We start from the raw sequence: 17,781 nt of genomic DNA on the forward strand, positions 1-17,781 counted from the left end.
ATGGACATCCAAGGGGGAGTGTTATGAAATATTATTGTATGGATATCCATTATCCTCCTTTATCATTTCGGAATGTTCTAGAACTAGGGTTTATTGTTATCTAAGCAAACCCTATATATATATATATATCCCCACTCTATGGAATAAACGTGACTAATCTATTCTTTATCAATCTCTCTTATATTTCCCCCTATTTTATAACAATTTTTTTGTTTTAAAATGTATTTTTAGTCATAAATCTTACTCCGTAAAATATATCCAACTTATATTTTATTTAAAACATATGACTATATAAGTAGTAACTTAACGGGCCAAACTTTCACAAATAAACATAATAGGGCCCTGGTTCGCAATACGCATCGATCATCCCAAAAAAAATTCCATTTTGTAGAGAGATAAAGCCCACTTTTAAACACTTTGGTCTACAATACTCATTTACTTTAGGAAATAAAGATGACTATAAGTCACTAATAAAAAATAAAAACTAATAAAACTTTATCTATAAACTATAGTAATATAATACTCTCTCCGTCTCTTTATTAGACCCCCCTTTCTAACATTTATTACTCACATAATAAAGATAAAAGAGACTCTAATAAAGAGACGGGGGGACTATATTGGTATAACTATGTACAAGTATATATATAGCTAGAGCAATAAACGAAAGTGAAAATACGAGTAGCAAAACATGAAATATTATTATCCCAATAGTAAAGAATTAAACTATCTTATGGGCCTGTTCGGCATTAGCTTTTAAGGTAGCTGTTAGCTTTTAGACCTAGTCAAAACACTACCTTAAAATAATATTAGTGTTTGGTGAAGTATTGTTTTAAGTAGCTGTTAGAGGTAAAGGTAGCTTTTAAGTAGCTGTTGCTGAAAGCTAAAAAAGATAGCTTTTGAAATTGTAAAGTAGCGTTTAACCTTTTTTTTTTTTTTGATGAGTATGTTTTTATCTTTTTCACTCAGTGTTATTTGTTTCGGTCAACCATAATGTCAAAATTTTCTATTTCATATCTTTTTTTCTTTTATTCCTTTCATTACGAGGAGTATTTTTTTTCTATCTTTTATTTCATAAATTGATTATTTATTAGCAATATACATTATACTATAAAATTTTAAAAATTATCAAACATATGATATAAACACATCAAAATAATAATAATAATAATAATAATGACTGTATTTTATAGTTTCAATCGCTACTTTTACCGAACACTCATAGTATGAACCGCTACCTTGACAGCTAACCTCTAACAGCTACTACTTGACAGCTCACAGCTACCTCTAGTCCTCTACAGCTCACAGCTACTCAAAAGCTGATAGCCAACATCTACTGCTAATTTTGCCGAACAGACCCTATAACTTTGTGGTTAAGAGTCCAATTTTATAGAGATTAGGAGCACTCGAGCTTGGAGACATCTTTCCACCAATTAGTATATGATACTCCTGGAGTACTTAATATTGTACTTCAGGCCCAACCTAAATTAATGGGCTAAAACCCAACTAAAAGAAGCGCATGCGAAATTTTATTTTACGAAATAACAAATAAAGTAAATAAAATAACTTAAATTGTATATAAGAAAGATAGACTCAAAATGTCAAAATCAAACCATTTTATTTATTCACTTTTCTTTTTTCACTCTCAGTTTGAAATTACAGTTTCTCCAATTGAAATGGAGTGAAAAATCTTCAATTGCATGTCTGCAAAATATTGAAGACAAAATTCCTACTCAAGCAAGCCCAAAACTAACATAAATTAATACTTGAAGTAAGTTTTTAAATAATTGTAAATTATTTTGCTAATTAGCTTTGAATTTGTGATAATTTTTGTATTTTTAAAAATTTAATATGCAATTAATACATGGAGATATGATGTAGTAGATGAAAATGAAAAAGGAGATAAACAAATTTCGCTTCTACATTTTTATTTTTGGCTACTGTTATCTCAAGATAATATTACTGTTCTTTAGATCTTATGTTATTTTGTGTTTAATTTGTGTTATTTTTGTCTTTGAAAGTAGTGGTGGGGAATGTTATTTTGTAATTTAAATGAAATTATTTTACTTAAAACCTAATGTTATTTTGCTTCTTAGGCTTCTGTTATTCAATTGCGTTCTTGTGTTATTTTGTTAAAACCATGTGTTATTTTACAGTCACCATATGTTATTTTGATAAATATAATTGTGTTACTAAATTTTTCGTACCTACAATTGTGTTACTTTGTATATAATCTTACGTTATTCTTTCAATATTTTTATGTTATTCTGTACATTTAGTTTTATTCTACTGCTTTTGTTTGATTGTCTTCTTCGCACTTATCTCCTTCTTTAATCTGCCATCATTAATGGCATTCCAATATGCCTTTTGAATTTCTCTCTCTTTTTTTTCCCCTTTCCCCATCTTAATTGACTGATTTAGGGTATTATAATCCTTAATTTTTATCAAATTTTCTCTCTTATGTTCTCGTTTGGGGATATCTTTTTTTTTTTTAACAATTGTGAAGTTTTAATCCCGGAGTACCGTGAGCATTGTACTCCGGGAGTACAATAGAAATTGCGTCTTTCCACTCCTCATTGGATTCTCAAATTGTTTAACTCGTTAATCTAAATGGGAGTGAAATTTGAAATTATCCAAAGTATAATCAAGTGGACATGGAAAAATCAATGTTTATCCAAAATTTAAAGTGATTGACTCAACATTATTTCAAAGAATAATAATTACCTGGTCTAGCAAGAGTTGCAACCACATTTCCTTGAAATTTCCCAGGAAAATGACTAATAACTGCATTTAATTAGTACATTAACAAAAATAGAAACTTTAAAACAAGTTGCTTAAAGAATATTTTAACAATAGTGGAAAATTCGACAAAATAACATCATTGACTCTAATTTAAAAACTTGTTAAAAAAGTCATTAAGTTTTGCTACCAAGAAATATAAAAAGGGATTTTAGTTTGGTGAATATCTTTGCGATTTCTCGGCCATTTTCGCCAAACAGCTATCTTCACTTTGTCTTCTTCTTCATCATCTTTCTCTCTCAATCTGTAAGAATTTTTTTCTCAAATTTAATTTTCTTCTTTCTTTCTTTATACTCCGTAATTTTGATTTTGTATCTTTATTATTCAATTTATAATATGATATTTTATGAATTATGATATGAAATTGCTCAATTGGTTTCTTCAAAAAGAAAATTTAGATTATTTATGTTGTTTTTGCTACGAATTGTTAGGTATGGTTTTAGGATGGGCTGTATTGTGTGAAGTATTATTCAATTAGTAAATTTTCAATAATGAGGTATAAATTATAATATTACCTATTAACATACGAAAAACTTGGTTTACTCGACTAGCTGTCCAGTGGTAAGAGAGAAAAAAATAATAATAAAAAAATAAAAAAAAATAATCTATCTTTATGTTGTTTATCTAGTGGCAATATTGTAAATATATGCTCTATTTTTTTTTATGTTTATGAACAAAACCGCTACTTGACGAGTATTTTACGTGAAGTAGCGATTTTGCCACTTGATGAGTATTTTACGTGAAATAGCGGTTTTGTAAAAAAAAAAAAAAAAAAATGTTAACCTAAGATCAATTGATTCGCCTTGGTGGTGATAAATGTTCGTTGTAGTCATAACTCATAAGAGTAAAGGAGTATAAGGGCTACGTTTAACATAACCCTTTTATTTATTTTTTTATTTTTTATTTTTTTTTTCCTCATTTTTCCTCTCGAGAGTCTCAACAATTCTAATGTAGAAGGGTTTTTCTTACCCTTAACACAAATAGAAGAATTAAAAATGTAAAACTATTTATGCCTGATTTTGTGTAAATATTTTATGCAGTTAATGTAAACATAGTTACATACGAATTATTTTTGAATGACTTGATTTTCATAGTTGTACGAGGTAGGAATGAGACATCATACAATAATTACAAACATGGGTTACAAAATACTTAATTAATTTTATTATATACGCCAAAAAAATTGATGATTAAATAATTTTATTTTAAAAAAAGTTGGTTAATGATATGACTTAACGATGGTTATAATTAGCTGGAATCATCATTATTCACACCTAAAATGTTTTCAATCATGGAGATTTTTGTTACTAGTATTTTAGAATTTTTGTTTTAATAATCAAATTTATATTGAGCTAAATTTGGCTTGTGAGTTGTGTTGAATTGGCCAGAACTGAGTTTAATCTATCTAATTAGACTATTAGATATCTTTAATTTAATAAAGCTGTTCTTGAACGTGCATAAGAGTTGTATGTATTGTCTTAATTTTTACTGGTGAAAAGCTGTTCCAATATGTTATTTTTTTATTATTGTGTTATTGAGTAATAATTTGTTAACCCCTTTTACTATTGAAATTTTCTTGTGGTTGTAACCTTTAGAAAAACTACATAGACCATAAAATGGGGAACTTGTTGTGCTGTGTTCAAGTTGACCAATCGACGGTTGCTATTAAGGAGAGCTTCGGAAAATATAATGATGTGCTCGAGCCAGGGTGCCATTGTGTTCCTTGGTTCATAGGCCAACAGATAGCAGGCAAGCTTAGTCTTCGTGTACAACAGTTGGATGTACGCTGTGAAACCAAGACCAAGGTCAGTCTTCTTATATGTCTCGCTTTGATTCCTTTACCAAGTACCTTTACAGATTACATATGCTCTTAGTTTTGTTGCTTTTGCATGCGTTTCTGTATTGATTTGTTTGAAGAACAGAACAATGCCTAATGAAATATTGAATTTTATGTGATTGTTTAAGATTGTTGGATATATGAGTATTGAGTGACCTGCTTCTTGTTATGCAGGACAATGTGTTTGTCACTGTTGTTGCTTCTATTCAATATCGAGCCCTTTCTGACAAGGCAAATGATGCATTTTACAAGCTCACCAACACTCGATCCCAAATCCAGGCCTATGTTTTCGATGGTAATTCGATATGACATGCAATATATTTTGGCATTTTCGAACTTCAATAGCTATAGAAGTCTGAATCTTTATATCCTTCTGATTTTATAGTGATCAGAGGAACTGTACCAAGGCTAGATGTTGATAATGTGTTTGAGCAGAAGAGTGATATTGCCAAAGCAGTTGCTGATGAACTCGAAAAAGTAAGTTTAGGCATGTATATAGCTGCACAAATAATCCTGAAGTCCTGTATATATTTGATCAGATTCTGAAGCTCAAAACTGTTATTTTCTTTACAGGCAATGTCTCATTATGGGTTTGAAATTGTTCAAACACTCATTACTGATATTGAACCTGATGAGCATGTCAAGCGCGCTATGAATGAAATCAATGCTGGTAAGACATTCATCAACCTCAATGTTTTGTTACCTCTAGCATCCCTAGGATTGGAAGTATTGTTATTCATGTATAAAATCAGACCGCGTTTTATTTGGTATGGAACATTAATTGTGTCTTTGGCACACATGAGAAATACTCTTCCTATGACATGCTATCAGAGAGTTTGTATAAGACTTACATTGAAATCATCATAATTTCAAATAGAATTGTCTTTGAATCATCCATTACATTTTTAAGAACTCAATCTGACAATGACTTCAACTTTGTCAGCTTCAAGAATGAGGGTGGCAGCAAATGACAAAGCCGAGGCAGAGAAGATCATACAGATCAAAAAAGCTGAAGGAGAGGCAGAGTCCAAGTACCTTTCAGGACTGGGTATCGCTAGGCAGAGGCAGGCAATCGTTGATGGTCTTAGAGACAGTGTGCTAGGCTTCTCAGGCAACGTTCCTGGGACTAGTGCCAAGGATGTTATGGACATGATCCTTGTCACACAATACTTCGATACAATGAAAGAAATCGGTGCAGCCTCCAAGACATCAGCTGTGTTTATCCCTCATGGACCCGGTGCTGTACGTGACGTTGCAACACAGATCAGAGATGGACTGCTTCAAGGACAAGCATCATCATCTCACTAATAATCAATCGCGTTGTGATGCAGATATGGTTAATTAAATTGTTCTTCTGCAGGGAAACTTGAGTTGTGACGGTTAATTTCATTCCTTCTTTTCAATGTTTGCTTGTGTGAGAGTAGTTGCTTGTTAGTAGCTTTCATTGGAAAACAACTACTGCTGTGGTTATGTAGTTATGTACTGTCATTTGCTTATTTGAGTTGGTGTTGACTCAATTATTATATAATTATGAACGAAATTTGGAAATTGTATTGAATTTGTACATAAAGCTGTTACCGGTTATGTATGTAGAGTTAATTGAATACTTGTGAGATTTAATCAGCTAATCATGCAATTCAAAAATAATTGTGTTCTGAAAAAAATATATGTTAAACCTGGATGATAGACAAGAGTGCATAGTGAGTATTGTACCAAAGTACACGACTTTTTGTGGACATTATGATGATGATGATAAAAAAATAAAAAAAAAAATTTGGGTTTACCTTTTACTTATAGGGTTCAAGCATAAAAGAATGTATCACATTTGCACTTGTGTTCTTTTGGACTTTTGGTGCATAGTAATTAGTAACCACACTCTACATTCTTATTCATTTTCACCCGTCGCTTACACATAGCTTCTTAAAAAACCCTTTTAAATCGGTTGAAAAAAAGTTCCTAGTTAACCAAATAAATCATAAATAGCAAACTAGTATAAACAATTAATTATTATATATGGTATCCAATTATTTGGCTCGTCTTCTCATACTTGAATGATTCATTTATAGTGTTAGAAAGAGGCACAATGACACTTATAAAGATGGAATTTGATCTTGATATCATCCCAAAACTTTAACCAACTAAACTGGTTAGACATTTCTTTTCATTTTTCAGTAGTTAAATATTGTTCATCAATTTCTCATAAATCAACTGTCAAAGTCAGCTCTCCAATATTAAGGAAATTACTATATGAATTGTCACATATCGATTGATCAAGAAAAATAGACAGCACATAATAATGAAGTACGCACGTCACTGAATGTTGAATATGTAAAAAAAAGTTAGGAGATAAACATGCTTGCCATCTTATGCAACAATTCATACGTACTGTACATCTTTTTCATAGCCTCTTAAATAATGTGATCAACTGATCATGTAAGACCCGTAATATATTTTATTTAATGATAAGAACTTCATATGAAAAGTAGTCTTTAAAAAAAAACAAAAGAATATTCAAATTTCAAAATATAATTAATAATTATAGAACTCTAAATCTAGTAATATCTACCTGTTTTATATGGTCAACAATCAAATTTTTGTATTTTGTTTCGTTAGTAATAATCAGTCTTAGTTAATACCAGCTGAATCATACTTGCATAGGGTATTAGGGTAACATATTGAATAAATAAGGTTTGGTAAGACAGAGTTAATTCTTTCCTAATAAAAAAAGGCTAATTCAATCATTTTCGTGTTCAAAATTCTCAACCCAATCTTTTGACATCGGAAGAAAAGTTTTAACCAACTAAGCTATTCCTCAAACTCCGTCATCAAATGTTTTTAACTTGACTATTCTAAACTGTCTTTAAAGAATAATAACTTTGTAAAAGGCAGTTACCATCTTAACAAGAATATATAAAGAGAAATCACTGCTAAGCATCCTTGCTATTGCTAGGTATTTTCGCCAACAGCTCTTTCATTGACGCCTTGTCCATCTTTTCTATCTGTAAGTAATGTTTGCATATCGTATTTTTGATATTTAGTATGATCTTGCAAGTTTGCTTAATAATCATCGGGAAATTCCCTCTTTCTCATATTGAGAATGAGGGCATTTTCATGAAAAAATCAACAAGTTTTTCATTATTATGGGCTCCACAATCGAATTGTTGGTTTATTTACGAAAATGCCACGTGAGAAACAAATGAGAAAGTGGGGTATCCCCAATAATCATCTAATAACATTGAAAAAATTGGTGATAAAATAGATAATGAGTATTTTATTGCAACGTACTCCGTATAATCAATTAATCATATCTTGTTTTCTGTTTTTCTTTGAACAAAACACAAAGTTTAACAAACAGATATTATCTACACAACAATTTTTGTCAACGAAAGTTTTACTTTCAACATCATTTTATTGCATTGTTATTGGAGCTTCAATTAGTTAGGATTAAGTGTGAATTGCAACTTTAAATTTGTAATTTTGTACAGTACTGTAAATGAGTGTGAACAACAATTCTTGGCTCTCAATAAATTATGATTTATTTATTTTTTTTCGGGTTTTGGTAATGATCAATACTCTCGTAACCCCTTATACTGAGTATATTTTCCTGTGGTTTAAACCTTAAGGTGAATTACATAGACCACAACTATGGGGAATTTGTTCTGCTGCGTTCAAGTTGACCAATCTACTGTTGCTATTAAGGGGAACTTTGGTAAATTTGATGATGTATTGGGGCCAGGGTGCCACTGTGTCCCCTGGTTCATCGGTGATCAGATCGCAGGGAAGCTTAGTCTTCGTGTACAACAGCTAGATGTACGCTGTGAGACCAAGACCAAGGTCAGTATCTCTAGTCTGTCTTACCATTTGTGTTTCAGTATTAAAAGTACTCGAATCAACTATGCTGTCAGTCTTATTAATTTGGCCGACATGAGTTGCTTCATATGAAAAAAGCTTGATCATATTGAATTAGAATTAAGATTGTTTGCATGAAGTATATTAATGTAGACTGTGTTCGATCTGTACCCTTGCATAGGGATATTGGAGAATGAGTATAGAGTGATCTGTGCAGGACAATGTGTTTGTCAATGTTATTGCATCTATTCAATATCGTGTCCTAGCTGAGAAGGCAAATGATGCATTTTACAAGCTCACTGATTCTCGCTCTCAAATTCAGGCCTATGTTTTTGATGGTAAAATGAAAACTTAATTGAACACTGCAGTTTTTTTGTTTTTGTTTTTTTTTTTTTTTTTCTGCATAAGCCAACGGAAGAGTAATTTTCTCATAACCTTTCTGATTTTATAGTGATCAGAGCCGGTTTTCCAAGGCTAAATCTAGATGATGTATTTGATCAGAAGAATGAAATTGCCAAAGCAGTTGCTGATGAACTCGAAAAAGTAAGTTTATACAAATATCGATGCATCAGTAAGAAAGTAATCCTGTACATACAGAATCTGACACTCAAAACTGAGGAATTTCTTTTCAGGCAATGTCTCATTATGGCTTTGAGATTGTTCAAACACTCATTATTGATATTGAACCTGATGAGGGTGTCAAGCGGGCTATGAATGAAATCAATGCTGGTAACACATTCGTTATCCTCTTTTTTTCGTTGCCTCTATCATCTTTTGTCTTAGTAGATTCGTTTCATGTGAAAATCCAGCCTTATAAATGATGATAGCAGAACCATACGATTTTTTGTTGAATTGTTTCATGAATCACCCATTTCATTTATGTGTTCTCACTCTGGTAAGGGTTTAACTTTGTCAGCTACAAGATTAAGGGTGGCAGCAAATGACAAAGCTGAAGCAGAGAAGATTTTACAGATAAAAAAGGCAGAAGGAGAGGCAGAATCCACGTACCTTTCTGGGCTGGGTATCGCCAGGCAACGACAGGCAATTGTTGATGGTCTTAGGGATAGTGTACTAGGCTTCTCTGATAGTGTTTCTGGGACAAGTGCTAAGGATGTTATAGACATGATCCTTGTCACACAATACTTTGACACCATGAAGGATATTGGTGCAGCTTCCAAGACATCAGCCGTGTTTATACCACATGGGCCTGGTGCTGTGCGTGACACTGCCACACAGATTAGAGATGGACTGCTTCAAGCATCATCATCTTAATCTAAATGTTAAACCCCTACCATATTGTAAAATAAGTACCTTGTCTACTGGAAATCTTAATGCTTTTATTTCTCCTGTAATAATATGTAGCTCGTGTGGAAATGACGTAATCACCTTCCATTTATGTATAATATTGTCACTTGTGTATGGTTGTCGTGTTGACTGACCTCAGCTCATTGCAGATAGTGGTTGCGGATGAATCAGTTTCATGTGCTTCTGTACAATGCAGGCTTCTTTGGACCTCTTAATATTCAGATGAGAAGGAAGCAGAGAAAGCGTTAAGATCGAATCTGTTTGATGTGCTGTTATACAATGCAGGCCTCTTAAATGTTCGGAGTACTCAGATGAGAAGACAGAGGAGACAGGAAAAGCGTATATAGCAGGAGTTTGTGGCTTCCAATGTGCAGAGTTATAAGAATCAAGACTAAATTACAAATCATCAGTGTATTTGTGTAAAGAGTGCGTCATTGAATTCAGATAGGTTTCAACTAATATACATAAATACAATAATACAGAAGTGAATCGATCAATATTTTTTGTAGAAACAGTGAATCACCTTAGTGTACTGTGAAAATGACATTTGATGAAAACAAGCTAAGGTTAATCTATGTGAGAAGCTAGACGTTGATGGAATGATGGGATTATTGGAGTTGATTTCAATTGGTATTCAAACATATACAAAGTACGTAGTATGCAATGTTCGATAACATCATCAACAATATAATCAAGGAATGTGCAGGATAAGAGTTGAAGCATATTGGTTTTAGTGCTTAGAGAGCCACAAGGGCGGGTGATGAGAATCGATCCCAAGATCTCTTGGAACCGGGAGGGGAGCTCTAACCACTTAAGCTATCCCTCACTCTCAGACTTGAAGCATATTGGTGATCTTGACTTCTAAGCATGCGGGGGGCTAGATTCGACTTTCAACTGTCTCATCATGGGGGATTCTTGTTTAAGAGTTTAATCATACTACAGCTGCTACAATGGTACCCAACTCGAGCTTGGCAGGTCTGCGGCTTGAGCGGTGGACCCATAGGGTTGTGTAGTGCTGTACTGCTGCTGTGATAGTTCCATGCACGAGGTCCATTATGCCATTAGGGCAACCCAATATGCCGTGTCATACCAAAGCACAGCTCACGGGAGGCCTCATCGTGTACTGCTGTGGACGGCAAGAATGCAACACAACAGCAACAAAATCTCAGATGATAAATTGTCAGAAAATTTATCATAAGAATTAGAGTATTCATGGCAATCTTTTCTGATGTTTACCGACCCTGGCCTTGACCCTGATTCTACTTCCAAAATAATTGGGAAGGCCCAGCCTAATGAAAATTAACAATAACATTACATCAGACATTCCAAGTTCAACCTGTTCTCTGACACTAAGAAAGGTTAGTCTGCAAATTAATCCTTTCACAATGAAAACGGTATTAAAGTGGATAAAATAAATCAGCAAGAGCACAGAATCAAACATTTCAATCTAAAGGAGATGAAACAGCATTCTTGATTGAAACAGCCAGCGATCAAAATCTGATTCGAGTATTCTGTCCTCTAATATTCAAAAAAAACTGTCACCCACCAACTCAATGGACGGGAAATTAACAAAACCAAGGAAAACTGACAAGTGAAGACACGAGTTTGTGAATTTTATATTATTTTTTACAGACCAAAATCACCTAATCCGCCTGAAATAATGTCAGCACCGCTAAGAACACAGAACATTGGTAAGTATAACGAGCTCATGGTTTAAGAGCCAATGCCAATCCAACCTTTGCGCTTTTCTCAATGGCTTTGGTGTCAACCTCAGCAGAGATGGAGATTGTTGACTTTGGACGCCACTCATGCTGGATAAGAACACTAGCCTTGCAAGAGTTGTTGAAGCGTGTCTTAAAACTTGTTAATGGGTCTATAGCATGTTGGGCACCAAGGGTAAGTGTGTTTTCATTGGTTGAGAGGCTGCGAGTCACCTCAGCACCAACAGCTGTATTGGTTAGGGGGGTAACATAGTGGTAGTAGGATGCATTTAGACTGTCACCCTTATCATTCCTGCATTAACAAGAGATTTCTTAGCAATTGTTGTCATCTAAGTAAACAAAAAGTAATTGATTTAATTTCACAATATTCCACACATAATTTATTAAATATACATGCTTTGCAAAAACACCAACCACTTTTCAGCACCAAGAAACGGCAATATATAAAAAATAAATAAATAATAAAATTTGACAAAGCTGTCAAGCTCAGATAGAAATGATAAACCAATATGTTATAATATATGTTGCTTATGCTACCAAGTCATTTACAGTATACACAATATGGAACACGTTTATTTTGTCAAACTTAGTCATTCTCAATTCCATGCTAAAGTTGTCAAACAGATCTACAGATGCTTCTACAAAAGCCCATATCTCACAACGTAAAATGTTACGTATAAAATGATACAAGTAGATTCAGAATGCTGTTTTCTAGTACAGTACTCCGCATATAGCAAGCTTGAACAAGTATAACATAGCAAACTGCATTACTAACTACAGATATGTGACAAGATGTATATTATTATTTTTCCTTGTCCAGATATTACTCTAATTTCTGCTACGTGCTAACTGAACTCGATATCGACAAGAATTACTCTTTACTTCAAACAAAATACATATGTTAATAATGTTGCACTACTTGCATTAAGACTTTAAGAGTAATAGAAGGAAACCACTCACAAGGTAACTGCAGCAATCAGATCTGCATTGGTGAAGCTCACTCCTGCATTGCATTTGGTAAAATTTCCGGTTTTGGTATCAAATGAAACATCGGAACCCAAGGCTAGTGTATTTGTCCCAATCACACCAGAGAAATTCACAATCGGGTTCGCAGTCAAACCAACACTGGTGCATATCCCCACATATTCATGCAAGTATTGAAGCTCAATCTGTCCATAAGACAAACATTAGCTTTTCAAACCTCAAAAAAATACTACAAGCTAATAATTTCATATACAAGTGTTATCTAATCGTGTACCTTGCCAGATCTCTGATCAGGGACTCTGAAGCTCAGGATTGTTTTCAATCCAGGTGCAGCCTCATTGACAGTGATGGTAGTCAACAACTGGCAAATACAGAATACGTGAGTGAGATACAAAGGCATAAACAGTAAATGATTCCATTCTCTTTCAATTCTCCTTTTCTATATCTTCGTTTTTCCTCTGGAGGAGGTTATATACTTGTGAGTTTCAGCCTACTCAGATATAGCATGTTGTGTTGCACAAAACTAACTATCCAGTATAAAAAGTTGCCCCTTCGTCCTACGATAACTCTTACAATCTAATTGGTCATCCTGATTCTACTACTTCTGAATTTTGGCACTTTAAGCTACAGCATGCATGAATTACACAAAGCTAAGTTCAGTTCAAAAATATGCTAAATCTTCCTTCCAAACGACAATGACAACATATAAGACTTATTGTGGATATACTTCTTAAGTAGTCTTTCTAAAGAAGCCTCTAAGTAACAATCATTCAGTCAATACTTTGACACTGACTTTCGAGCTAGTGATGTGACAACTCAATCTGGACAAAGAAACTAATTTATCACCAAAACAACTCCTTCATAATTACACTCTTAATAACAATTAACAACAATAATTATACTCCAGGATATAAAAAAACAAATTAATATAATCTCAAGTTAAAAAAATGGATCCCAGCTTAGAATACTTCATGAATCAAATCATCATATCCAACAAATTGCAGCATTAAAATAACTCACGTTAGAGCCGGTGTCCACTTTGATATCAGCTGTGACATTGTTGTTTTTCACCTGAGTACTCACATCACCAAAAAACAGTTCACCTTTCTTTGTTCCACTTGAAGTAATAGCCTGCGAAAAACACATAAAAACATCAAAATTAGTAATGAAATGTTGAATTTCACTATAACTGCAAATGCGATGACATGCAGCAGCAGCAGCAGCAAAATTACTAAACTATTAGCATTAGCTAGCAATTTAATCACAAATTGATCAAATCGCAGCATTATATCAGAATAACTCGTATTATATGCTATTGAATTAATCGCAAAGCACATCAATTGCAGAAATATACACAACGCGAGCAAATAGCTGAAGCATATCGGAATATATAAGCAATATATAGAAACTGTCACAATAATTACGAAACTAGCAATTTAATCATATAATTACCAAATCCAACTAATAAGCTATAACAAATATTTATAAGCTAATTCAAAAATTACACCACAATCACAAAATTAAGGAACGTTAAAGCTTAAAATTGAACATTACAACAAATTTCAGACAAAAATTTTTAAAAAAATAACGGATCTAATCTAATGAAAAAATTACTAAATACAACTAAATTAACAAATAAATTGTACTAAAGATTTAAAAATTGAAAAATGAAGAACACTTACAACACCAGTAGGAGAGATAGTAGTGATGCTGAACTTCTGATCGGAATGATAATCTTTGTAAAGAAGATCTAATTCATTTCAAAAAATAAATGCAAAAATCAAACCAAATCACAAAATTAAAAGCCTGAAAAAATCCAGAAAAATATCAGAAAATGCAGAAAAATAAGAGGAGAGAGAAAATGAAGACCTCGAGCTCGCTTTCCAATGTCGCTGTATAGTCCAGGTCCTTTCGCCATTGTTAATGGAGACGAAGAAAGTTCAGAGGAGAGAGAAAAATGGAGATTGAAGAGAGAGAAAATGAGGGTTTTGAGAATTAATGGAAATGAGTTGAGGGTTTATATAAATATACAAAAATACTCCGTAATTAAATTATAGAGCAACCTAATTTTCGACGTTTAATTTTTTTTTAATATATTTTTTGAAGCGGCGGGTTTTTATCACTTTCATGGAAGATCAGGAGCGTTAATCAGTAGGAGATTTTGAGGTGGCTTATTTTTGACCGTTGATTTGATTATTTTTATTTTTTAAAATGTACGTATAATTTTATTTTTCAATTTCAAAAATATGTGTTTCTTGATGAAAAAGTTAGGATGACGAGAATTTTCCTTTGGGACATGGTTACGGTGGGAAATTGGTAGTTTCTTTACCATAAAGAAATTGAAGGCATAAATTGTGTGACCAATTAATTTATCCACTCATTACCAAGATTATCTATTTTTTTGACAAAATTTGTTTTATTATTTAAAAAAAAAAAATACTCTAAGATAAATTTAAAATTTTCATAGTTTAAGAAACAGATCAATATTATAAGGTGGATTTTTTTTTTCAAAATGGGGATTTATAAAGTGATTGTTGGTGGTTTCAAAAAAAAAAAAAAAGTAATTGTTCGCAAAATTTCCTACATATTATATTACACATTAAAAAATAAGAAAATAATTAATAATGAATCAAATATAAGAAAATGCATTAAATAAAAAGGAATGAGTGATGGAGTGGTAAATGGTGTCCACATAAGATTACTTAAATATCCTTATAGAATAGAGCTAAAAAAAATTATTAAAAAGACAAAATGTGAATCAATGCTAAAATTAGCCTCAACATATAAATTATAGCTCAAAAAATATAAATTATAGCTTAAATGCAATCAACAATATCTCGCTTGTTCCATGCCGCCACCTCTAATGAATAGTAGCTAAAATAGCACCAACTTTTGCAATGGTGCACCAACTTTTGCAATGGGTGCAGGCGTGCAACGAGTGTCATAAATGACATTCACAACCTTATAAATGATCATTATTGGTGCTTTTTCAGACTATTAGAAATAAAGTTGATGCAATACATTGCCCCAATTGCAAGATTTGGTATTGCTCATGCTATTATTTGTAGGTGGTGCTACTCATTGATCATGTTAATATAATTTGGATGGAAACTGCTATAATTGATTTCACAAGTTTGAGTAATTTATCATGTTTACAATAATCAGAAGGATCAATAATCTAAATATTATCATATTTCGTTATAATGGTATTCAGAAAATAAAAAGATAAAGCATAATGAGGCATATAAAATATTGTAATTTCCTTATGGTATTCACAAATGTTAAAAGAAACACATATTCATTCTCATAAATTTTCTTCCTTGTTCATTCTCATACTTTGGTAGAGCTATAAGCATATAACTATTTATGGCGAGCATGCAGATCTACTATATATCTTTGTCGCCTTCATGACCTTTTGTCGTCACGTGCCACCAATGGTTAGTCTTATGTCTTACTAAATATAATAAGGCAAAGATAGAATAGGGAGGAAAATGGATGCGTATGGTGCAACTTGTGATTATATGGGTCGAATATCGATCTACTAATTGGAGGGGGGATTTACATATGACAATTGACTAATTGAGTCAAATTTGATCCGAGTCCAAAATTTGTGAATTTTTTATTACAAACCCGCTTAAATAAAACTGGAATCCAAATTGAAGTTGTGTCGAACTCGGATCCACCACAACCTATAACTCTAGTCTGACCCGAAACAGCTATTTGGCTTGTTTCTTCTCTAATAATTTGTATCACTTGATATTCTTATTACATACTTATATATCTTCATGTGCCTCTTTCACCCGTATGTTACCAATGTTTCTCTCCCTTCTCTTAAAGAATTTTCCCATCTTTAATAATTGTTATATTCAAATAGCTAGTCTCTATTTTGAGTGTATCTACAAAAACAAGGAAGTTTATAAATTTATTTACAATTTGTGTCAAAATAAAACTTAATTACAAAACTATTGTATATGTTCGGTAGGAATTTCATTTTTTTTAAACGCAAAATTTCTATCTATCTATCTAAGGGGAGTCTGGTTCATCAAATTGGAATTGATAGGTATAGAATCTCATACTAAAGAGGTATGGAATCTAAAACCCTTAATAGTCTAAAGTTATTTGGTTTTATTATAGGAATGGATTATATTCTTTATTTATAGGATGGATTATAAATCCTAGGGGGAGGGGTGGGTATGGGATTTCATGGATAGTGGGGAGGGGGGAATTAGAACCCCCTTGGGTATGAGGATACATTACTAAAACCTCAACCAAACAAAAAAATTAGATGGATTATGGAATGGATACTAACTCCAACCAACCCATTCCATATGATCCAACCAAACGACCCCTAAGATTGGGGTTAATCAAGGAAAACCAATACATTTTATAAAGGCTTGTTTGTTATTGTTAAAATTTGAAAAATACCACCATGTTAAGTAGTGAATTTTTACATTACCACCTCAAGTTTTTTTTTTTTTTTTTTTTTTTTTTTTTAACCGTATCACCTAGTTTTTTCCAAAACGCTAAAAAGTACCACCATTTTTCTGAGTGACGTCATCATGGGATTGTGTTAGTGTTTTCGCCCCAATTACATGTTTTAATTGTCCAACTATTCATCCAATTAATCAATTCATAAACCCTAACTTTTTGAATTGAGCAAAACCCCCAAATTGATTACCCAAATCCTAATTACACTAATCAATTCAATTTGTTGAAGGTTTAATTGCAGAAATTAATCCCTAATTTGCGAAAATGCTATATTTAAAATCAAATTTGCAAGATGAATAGGCAGAAAGAGGGGAGAAGATAGGAGAAAGAGAGGGGAAATGAAAAAAGTGGGACCCATGATGACGTCACACAGAAAAGTGGTGGTACTTTTAAACGTTTTGGAAAAAAAATGTGGTACGATTAAAAAATATAATAAAAATAAAAAATAAAAAATAAAAAAAAATTCAGGTGGTAATGTCAAAATCTATACTATCTATTAAAAGACGTTCCTTTTACAGGAACGGTGCCACTAACCACTACATACACTAACTATTAACAAGATTCGAATCCATAACCTCCAATATATATAGGTAATACTTTTACCATTTCAACTAACTATTATCAATGCTTCAAGTTTCACATAATATTATAATATTCCTTTCATTTATTAAGTAAATTAGAGGTAATATAATTCATTTATTTTTCACAAGATTAAAATATAAATACATATAATGTAAAAAAAAAAAAAAAAAGGTGACATCAATCCCCGAACCACTACATACACTAACTACACAAATAGTC

At 32.4% G+C, this 17,781-nt stretch overlaps 3 protein-coding genes across 3 annotated transcripts; 2 read left to right on the forward strand and 1 right to left on the reverse strand.

Moving 5' to 3' along the window:
- The first annotated feature begins 2,894 nt into the window (after positions 1-2,894).
- LOC145555823 (hypersensitive-induced response protein-like protein 1) lies at positions 2,895-6,253 on the forward strand. Its single transcript, XM_081617544.1, has 6 exons — positions 2,895-3,042; positions 4,392-4,601; positions 4,808-4,928; positions 5,019-5,110; positions 5,207-5,303; positions 5,577-6,253. Exons 2-6 carry the CDS (start codon positions 4,413-4,415, stop codon positions 5,939-5,941), a joined length of 864 nt encoding a protein of 287 aa, XP_081473670.1. The 5' UTR covers positions 2,895-3,042; positions 4,392-4,412; the 3' UTR covers positions 5,942-6,253.
- A 1,884-nt stretch (positions 6,254-8,137) lies between these two features.
- Positions 8,138-10,201, forward strand: LOC145641706 (hypersensitive-induced reaction 1 protein-like). The gene is made up of 5 exons (XM_081692624.1): positions 8,138-8,467; positions 8,700-8,820; positions 8,934-9,025; positions 9,115-9,211; positions 9,399-10,201. Exons 1-5 carry the CDS (start codon positions 8,279-8,281, stop codon positions 9,752-9,754), a joined length of 855 nt encoding a protein of 284 aa, XP_081548750.1. The 5' UTR covers positions 8,138-8,278; the 3' UTR covers positions 9,755-10,201.
- A 1,026-nt stretch (positions 10,202-11,227) lies between these two features.
- Positions 11,228-14,495, reverse strand: LOC145641705 (mitochondrial outer membrane protein porin of 34 kDa-like). Its single transcript, XM_081692623.1, has 6 exons — positions 14,362-14,495; positions 14,175-14,242; positions 13,513-13,623; positions 12,767-12,853; positions 12,469-12,677; positions 11,228-11,800 (listed from the first exon to the last, which is right to left on the reverse strand). Exons 1-6 carry the CDS (start codon positions 14,408-14,410, stop codon positions 11,494-11,496), a joined length of 831 nt encoding a protein of 276 aa, XP_081548749.1. The 5' UTR covers positions 14,411-14,495; the 3' UTR covers positions 11,228-11,493.
- Positions 14,496-17,781: the final 3,286 nt, after the last annotated feature.

This window comes from Chenopodium album, chromosome 8 (genome assembly GCF_948465745.1).
Source record: "Chenopodium album chromosome 8, dcCheAlbu1.1, whole genome shotgun sequence".
Lineage (NCBI taxonomy): Eukaryota > Viridiplantae > Streptophyta > Magnoliopsida > Caryophyllales > Amaranthaceae > Chenopodium > Chenopodium album.